The 8809-nt window shown below is 40.7% G+C and overlaps 1 protein-coding gene across 1 annotated transcript in view; it reads right to left on the reverse strand.

Annotated features, from left to right (window-relative positions):
• GNAI3 (G protein subunit alpha i3) overlaps positions 1-8809 on the reverse strand; it is a 42220-nt gene that overhangs the window by 14706 nt on the left and 18705 nt on the right. Inside the window, exons 2-4 of the mRNA XM_008061112.2 lie at positions 5311-5353; positions 5053-5194; positions 864-1021 (exon numbers count right to left, since the gene is read on the reverse strand). Coding sequence (XP_008059303.1) covers positions 864-1021; positions 5053-5194; positions 5311-5353 — 343 coding nt within the window. The remainder of the gene's footprint in view (positions 1-863; positions 1022-5052; positions 5195-5310; positions 5354-8809) is intronic.

Genomic DNA, 8809 nt, shown 5'->3' on the forward strand with positions numbered 1-8809 from the left:
GGTCTTGAACCTGCAGGCTCAGGCAATCCACTCACCTCAGCCTCCCAAAGGCGCCGGATTACAGGCTGAGCCACCGAGTCCAGCAAAAAAAATTTTTTTAAATAAAAAAAATGTACTGATCTACTACAGAGAGGGACACAGGTAACAAGTGCTCACCAAGTCCCCAGAAAGCACATTAAAAAAAAAAACTCACATTCTAAATATAGGTCTTATAAATAAATATCTGCAAAAGAGGCAAAATAGTACCACATGTAATAGCTTAACAGAAGTATTAATTACAAATTCTCTAAAACTATGTGACACTCAAGAGAATTTCCTTGACAAAAAGATGCTCCAATTTCCTTCCATGACTCAAGATTCTCTTTCTATACAAAGTCTACTATCGTGATCTGGTAAAAGATTTATAAGTAGCAACTAGTACCAGAAAATCTATAGTGAAGTCCAGACACGGAGAGTTGACTGCATAAAAAGGGACATAGCAATTCTAATTTCCCTCTCCAGATGGCTACCCGTGCCAAGACCTTTATGCAAAGGGAACTTACAAGTTGCAAGCGATCCAGCACTCAGCTACAAGAGATGCGTCTACTTTTCACTTGCTTATTATAAACATGCCAGGGAGCTAATTTTGTGGTGTCAAGTCTCCCATTTACATTCCAAGCAGGAATTTTTTTCTCCAAGTCATACAAATGATGAAGGACTCTATAATTCTAAACTGAGACAATCTTTATAAAAGATTCTACAGATTTCTAAGCATGTCTATTCCTTAAACCTTCCCCTAAGGACGAGTACTGAACTTTCTCTAGGATCAAGTTATTCTTGACCAAGTTATTCTCAACCAAGTTATTCTCTGTTTTATTACTTACTATGAAGCAGAATCATTGAGCTGGTATTCCCTGGATCTGCTGAAGCAAGCTTGCACCCCACCATCTCGCCATAACCGTTTAATCACTCCTGCTAGTTCTGGAGTCATGACCCCTTCTTCAGCACTGCCAGCTAAAACAAATAACTGCCGGGCATCATCCTGAAGAGAGCAGTTAAGAAAGAGACAGATGATTCTCCATTTATTTAAGACTTGATGACAGTTGCTTTAAAACACACATACACACAATATATGTTATTTTAAAAGAGGTGTTGCAGAGACCTTTTCTGACAGGCCAGTATGACAGAACTTACAAGTACGTCTTTCCCCACTCTCACTCCACTGTAGTTTTAAGTCCAAGCTAAACTAAGGAATGACTTTACTCCCCCATCATTCCTCCATACCACACCACCATCTCCAGAAAAGATCGCTTCTGACCAACCCACAGTCTCCATCCTATTGCTCATAATATTTGACTGAAAAAAACTGGTTTATGAGACGAGCAGATGTAATATATTCCCAGTGTTAAAATAAACCTAAAATAGAAATGACAAGACTAGCATGTAAGAGGTCAATTCTAAATACAGCGAAGGGAGTAAAACATTAAGTGAAAGAAAAAGTATTCTCTTCCTCCCCATCCCAAACATCAGAACAGGAAGAAGAGGAGATAGAGGTATTTAAGAAGTCTGGAAGCCTAGTGGGGGAATTCATCCTTCAAGGAGCAATTCAAACAGTCTCTAGATTTCCTCAAAAGTAATCATAATGCTCTGAGAGAGGGGAGAGAAGGCAACAGAAGGAAAAGAAAGTATTCAAGAGAGCTGCAATCAAAACTTCAAGAGTCATAGACACAGTTTTCTAAGTGGTTATAGTTTTTAAACCTAAAATACGTGAAAGGTAGAAAAGGGATATGAGAATTTTGATTGTTTTGTTTTATTCTATCTGTACCTACTTGTCAGTTGAAAAATAAACAGGTCTCATAGGATGACTTCCCCACCCAAATATAATAGTTATCTGCCTTGAGAGATTTTAAAAAAACTTAAAAAAAACCAGACACTTCAAAAAGCACATACTGAGTAAAAGTAAGGGGGGAGGAGCAATAATTTGTATCTTATGTAGTCCTCAGGACAAAATAACCATGAAAAAATATTTTGGACCACAGGGAAATCGAAACCAAAAAATTCAGACTTGTGCATCTACCTAATAAGCAAAACAAAACCACCCACAGTGCACTCATATTAATTTTGCCCAACTCTGAGTCTTCAGCCTTAATGGGTTTTGCCTAGCAATATTTGCTCCTTTAAAACCCTTTCCTGTAATCTTTCTAATAATACTTTAAGCTCAATCCTCTCTCATCTGAGTACTGACTAGGCCCGACCCAGTTTGGCTTTCTAGATGATCGAGCACCTTCAGGGTGGTATGGCTAGACTAGGCTCAATCTTCTCTAGGAAATTTTATCTAAGATCTATATTTCCCTCCTCTCTTTTCAAAGATAAAAGTTTTAAGCACCCTGAGCCCGCGGGTTCAAGACCCGCCTGGGCAACGAGACTTCATCTCTACAATAAATCAAAAAATCAGCCAGGCGTGGTAGCGCATGCCTGTAATTCCGGCTACTTGGAAGGCTGAGGCGGAAGGATCGCCGGAGCCCAGCAGGTTGAGGCTGCGGTGGCCGGGAGCGGCCACTGCACTCCAGTCTGGGTGACAGAGTGAGACTCCAACTCAAAAAAAAAAAAAAAAAAGTTTTAAACAAAAGAATGGGTGACAGAAACGCTGAAACATTATACAAACTGGCAAATATACTCAACAGTGAGCACGTCCTTCTATATACATAAGGTACAGTGCTTTATCTAACAGTTGAAGACTTTATAACCCCTTGGTTCTCAAATTTGACCTAAAAAAATCATGATTTTAATTTTAGATACTTAATAATAGAGGAAGTTTTTACTACATTTTTTTGCTGTCCAGGACTATAAATGTTCTGACTCTTAGGAGAAAACACTTTTCCTTTACCACTTAATCTCTTCCAATGACATCCTCTTGCTTCCCCACAATAAACTCTTTTTATAGGTCTATAAAGAGGCCTCTCTTGACAATGTACGTCATACCTCCACCCTTAAGCAGACATGAAAAACAAACCTATCCCATACCCAGCTCTATTATTTTCCATTCAACGTAACCATAAAAAACTGGTGGCAAATAAGAGAAGAGCTATAAATATAAATCCTTACATATGAAAGAAAAAAACCAGAAACTTTAAAAATTATAATATAGGATTATAGATTAAGATGGGTAGACACTGGAAAACTAGATGATTTAGGAGGCCCGAGAGGGATTAATAATGTCGACTGAATCTGGTGATATGGAGCATTAGGACCCAAAGATTAATGATAACTGATTTGATAAAGGAAAGAAATGAAGGAAGGATGGTCATCAAGAGAAATAAAGACAGAAAGACAATGAAGAAAAGGTGGGAGAGAAAACCGGGAGAAACAAAGTAAATAAGTGATATGGAGAAAAAGCCACCAGAAAGAAGGACAACAATAAACACAGTATTACTGACTAGCTATAGACACAGCAAATAACCAAAGAGAAGTATGTGATGAAGAGAATGAGAAAAGGGAGGGAGAAAATAAGGCCACAAACAGTTGGCACAGGGAAAAAAAGGAAAAGAAGAAAAGAAAAGCAGGAGGTAAGAGAAGGGACAGAAAAAGGTAAGACAAAATAAATGCCAGGCGCAGTGACTCATGCCTGTAATCCCAGCACTTTGGGAGGCCAAGGTGGAAGGACTGCTTGAGACCAGGAGTTTGAGACCAGCCTAAGCAACATAGTGAGACCTCATGTCTACAAAAAAATCAAAAATTAGCTGGGCATGGTGTCACGAACCTGTAGTCCCAGCTATTCAGGAGGCTGATGTTGAAGGATCACCTGAACCCGGGAGGTCAAGGCTGTAGTGAGCCACTATACTCCAGGCTGGGTGACAGAGTAAAACCCCAACTCAGAAAAAAAAAAAAAGAATAAAGACTGTTTGTTTTCGCGTTAACCATTAAACTTCCCTGCTTAGATGCATAGAAAAATAAAGTCTCTAAATTACGTGATATTGATACCTTTTTACAAAAGTGTAAAAGTCACATTCACATATTTTCTCTCCTATTTGTTGCTACTCTTCTCTCCAATCATTTTACAACTCCTAATCTAGCTCCTCTTCCCTATGCCACTTCCAAGATACTTACTAGTCTAATACTATCAAATTATGACCAACATTTCAGTATTTTTTGCTTTAACAATGTCCTTCTTAATTATTGAATATTAATTTGCATTTGGTAAGTTGAGAGCTGTTTATAAGAGTTTCTAAGCTACTTCAGAGACATACCGGCTTTCCAGGCTAACACCTCAAGTCACTTCCTTTTATTTTTCCATGGCACCTAATAAATATGACACTCTGAACACAGCTTATTTCTTGAATCTAAGGAATAATTCTGTAATTTCCCAGCCTTCTCTTGGAATTTAGCTGATAATGATATAAAAGATCTCCTGCCTTCACTGTGGCGTTCTCCCCACTGGCATCAAACATCCTAATCCTAATTGCAAAGGTACTAATTTTACAAACTAGACTTTTAGGCCCCACTAAGTATTATTATAATTAAGCGACACAACTTTTAAACAGCTGACATGTGCAAGGCATTAAAGAATTATATAAGGACAGGGTAAAACCAATTATGTGGCTTATTGTGGCTTCAGTGTAGTATATAGTATTCATGACTACCTAAAACCACCCCCCAAATTTAGACTTCGTGCTCATATCCTTACAGAGTTTATTCTGGGATTCTTGATTTTGGCCTTTAGTCTGTATACCTCAGAAAGTAAAGCTACATATCATGTTTATATTATTTTAATTTACTATTATTATTAACAACTATAAAATAAAAGTCAACAGTGCTATATAAAACAAGCAATGGCATCGAAGAACTATCACAGAAGGCTATGGTATACCCACAAAATCCCATTTCTTTGACTCTTCCTGCTGTGCATATGTAACACCCTCTCCAACAGATTGCTAACACTTCTCCAGTGCGCACACAGTACTTTGTTACATCTTAGCTTGTTGCTTAAATTCACTTCCCTGAAACATGAAGCAAATTTTGGTTAACTGCACCTACTGAATAAGAGCAAGCGGAGAGGAAACGAGAAACACTTACTGCTCTGGCAGCTTCCCCAAAGTCAATCTTTAGCCGTCCCATGGCTCTTATGATTGCAATGATGGACTGTATAGTGTTGCTGTAGACGACGACTTTATATTGTTTACATTCTTCCTCTGAATAGCCATCCTCATGAATGATTCTTTAAAAAGAAGAAAACCACAAGTCAATACCATGGACCTCAAATGAAAAGACACTATGGACTTTTTATGAATTAGGAGGAATTCTAGTCCTACAAAAGGCCATGCTTCGACTTACTTCATCTGTTTCACGATGGTGCTTTTACCAGATTCTCCAGCACCTGAGAGAAAAGAAAACCAGACTTTAAATTTCTCTGCAATCAAACACAAAAGTATGAAATCAACATGAGTGATAACTCTAGATAAATGGAAATCATAAGTCCTAGAGAAAATTTTGGTGAGGCTTTCGTGTCTGTCAGGAAAAACCAGGCAGCTTCTCCATTAGAACATTTTAGATTCTTTACATAACTCAGCAACCAAGTATTCCAGGGTGTGCTTGATATCATTTGTGCAATATAGGTGTACCCAAGGAGAGAGGGGAACATAAACATTTACAGGAACTCATTCTCTACATGAAACATCATGATATAGATACTGAACATAGGCAAATGATCTTTTCTGGTCTATTCATTTTTATTAACTCTTCTTTGACTGCCAGTCCATACCTGAGGAATGTTCCTAGAGCAATCCTCTCAGTCAAGGGACTACAGATGTGCAAAACAGAGCAGAAAAGGCATTGTTCCCAAAACTTATTCTCTCTATATCCCCCACAAGACCATACTTCCCTCCTTAGCCAACAGGAATCACCTTGAACTGATGCCCACAAAGGTCAAATCTGCCTTCTCAACTTCTTGACAATTCACCTACAAGATTGCCCCTAGTCAATTCATTTCTCCCTTCAAAGATATTTCACTCACCTCCTCTCTCTCAAACCTTATAAATCCCTTCCTAATCAAAAAATCAGCCGGGCGTGATAGCGCGCGCCTGTAGTTCCGGCTACGTGGAAGGCTGCGGCGGAAGGATCACTGGAGCCCAGCAGGTCGAGGCTGCAGTGGCCGGGAGTGGCCACTGCACTCCAGTCTGGGTGACAGAGTGAGACTCCAACTCAAAAAAAATAAAGTAAACAAACAAATAAACAAATCCTTTCCCGCTTTGGACCCTCAGCTGATGATCCTGCCCTCTTTTTTGTAAAAACTAAAGCAATCAGAAAAAACTATCTCAATTTCCCACAACCAAATCTCCCAATCTATCTGCACCTCCATTAATATTCTCTAGCTTCGGCCGGGCGCAGTGGCTCAAACCTGTAATCCCAGCACTTTGGGAGGCCAAGGCGAGAGGACTGCCTGAGTTCAGGGATTCGAGACCAGCCTGGGCAATCTGGTGAGACCCCATCTCTACAATATATCAAAAAATTAGCCTGGCGTGGTAGCATGTGCCTATAGTTGTGGCTGCTTGGAAGGCTGAGGCAGAAGGATTGTCTGAGCCCAGCAGGTTGAGGCTGCGGTGGCCATGAGCATGCCACCGTACTCCAGTCTGGGTTTCAGAGTGAGACTTTGACTCCAAAAAAATAAAAATAAAAAGCTCTAGTTTCATTAATGGGCAAACAGTGTCTGCAATGTTTTAAGACTGACTTCTTCCCGTGTGCACCCTCGTTTTACCTACTCAGGTGGAGGCTGCTACAATTTCCCACGATATTTCCCATGTCTCAAATACCAATTTCTCTCTTTCTACTGGGTCATTCTCATCAGCATACAAACTTTTTTTTCTATCGTCCTTCTTTAAATCAACACATACACACACACACACACCCCTACTTTCCTCAACCCCATACATTTTCCTCTAGCTACCACTCCATTTCTTTGTCCCTTTTTATAGCAAAACCCCTCCAATGAGCTATCTGCACTCACTGTTTCTGATTCTGTACCTTCAGTGCTCGCCTTAGCAAGCACTGGTCCTCGCCCTCCTTACTCTACCACTTCCCAAGGTCTCTAACAACTTCCATTCTGACAAACTCCATGGTCAACTCTTTGTGCCCATCCTACTCAGCCTTTCAAGCAGAATTGTTCAAAATAATGACTTCTCCTTAAAATATCTTTTCACTAAGCAGGCTTCTAGCCACCACACCCTCCTGGTTTGATGCCTCCTTCACTCCTCCTCAATCTTCTCTCTCCAGTTGCTGAATTAGAAAAGTTGTATTTCTTCAGGGCTCCCTCCTTGGTCCTTTTCTCTATCTACACTCATTTTCCAAGTTATCTCATCTAATCTCACGGTTTTATTTACTTTCTTATAAGTCAGTGTCTCACTTTATCACTCAGGCTTGAGTGTAGTAGCATGATCATGGCTCACCATAGCCTCGACCTCCTGGGCTCTGACGATCCTCCTGCCTCAGCCTCCAAGTAGCTGGGACTACAGGCACATGCCACCAAGCCCTAGTAACTTTTTTACTTTTTGTAAAGACAAGGTTTCACTATGTTGCCTAGGCTAGTGTCGAACTTCTGGGCTCAGGCAATCCTCTCGCCATTGCCTCCCAAAGTGCTGGGATTAGAGGCACGAGCCACAAGCCTAGCCTGATCTCATGGTTTTAAATATCATTCATAAGCTGACAATACAACCACATCTGGTAAGTACTCAATGCCACACTATTCTAAGCACTTTGCTTAATCCTCACAATAACCCTATGAGGCAGACACTATTATCCCCATTTTACAGATCAAGTAAATGAAGCAGAGGTTACAATTATACAGTTATTAAGTGGCAGAGCTGACATTTGTATTCATATAGTTTGGCCCTAAAGTTGGTGTATATTGCCTGTAAATTAATAATTTCCAAATTTAGATCTCTAATCTTGGTTTCTAACTTTGGCTCCAGATTCATATATCTAAACCACCAACCCAATATTACATTTCTTGTAGGCATCTCAAACCAAAAATGCTCAAAACAATGTTACTGATTCCCAAGGCCCACCCCAAAACAAACCCTGCTCCTCCCTCCATTTTCTCATCCCAGTAAATGGCACCAGCAATTCACAAGCTGCTCAGACCAAAATGGTAAGTGACATGTGACTAACATGCAGAGGGAATGGGGGTGCCAGTGCTAACCTGTATATTAAATATTAGTAAAGTTTAATTTAAAAAAATAAATATAAACCCAGGCTCGGTGGCTGAGCCTGTAATCCTGCGCCTTGGGAGGCTGAGGTGAGTGGATTGCCTGAGCCCGTGGGTTTGCGACCCGCCTGGGAAACTTGGCAAGACCTCATCTCTACAATAAATCAAAAAATTAGCCGGGCGTAGTAGTGCGTGCCTGTAGTTCTGGCTACTCGGAAGGCTGAGGCGGAAGAATCGCCGGAGCTCAGCAGGTCGAGGCTGCAGTGGCCAGGAGCGGCCACTGCACTCCAGTCTGGGCGACGGAGTGAGACTCCAAGTCAAAAATAAGTAAATAAATATAGACATAGTTTTAACAGTTTGCTCTTGCACATTGGAAACCACTGGCCTAGATCACTGCAAAAGTTTCCCAAATGGTCCAGTGCTTCAGACCTTGCCTTTCTTATGGTTAGTTTGCCACTCGGTGGCTGGAATAAACTTTGTAAGATGTAAATTAGATTGTGTCACAACTCTGCTCAGAAACCCCCCATGGCCTCCAGTCACACTCCAAACAAAACCCGGGGGAGCCGGGCTCAGTGGGTCAGCCTGTAATCCCGCGCCTTTGGGAGGCTGAGGTGAGTGGATTGCCTGAGCCCG

The sequence above is a fragment of the Carlito syrichta genome, unplaced genomic scaffold, assembly GCF_000164805.1.
Source record: "Carlito syrichta isolate Samal-C Ts95f unplaced genomic scaffold, Tarsius_syrichta-2.0.1 Scaffold305096, whole genome shotgun sequence".
Taxonomy (NCBI): Eukaryota; Metazoa; Chordata; class Mammalia; order Primates; family Tarsiidae; genus Carlito; species Carlito syrichta.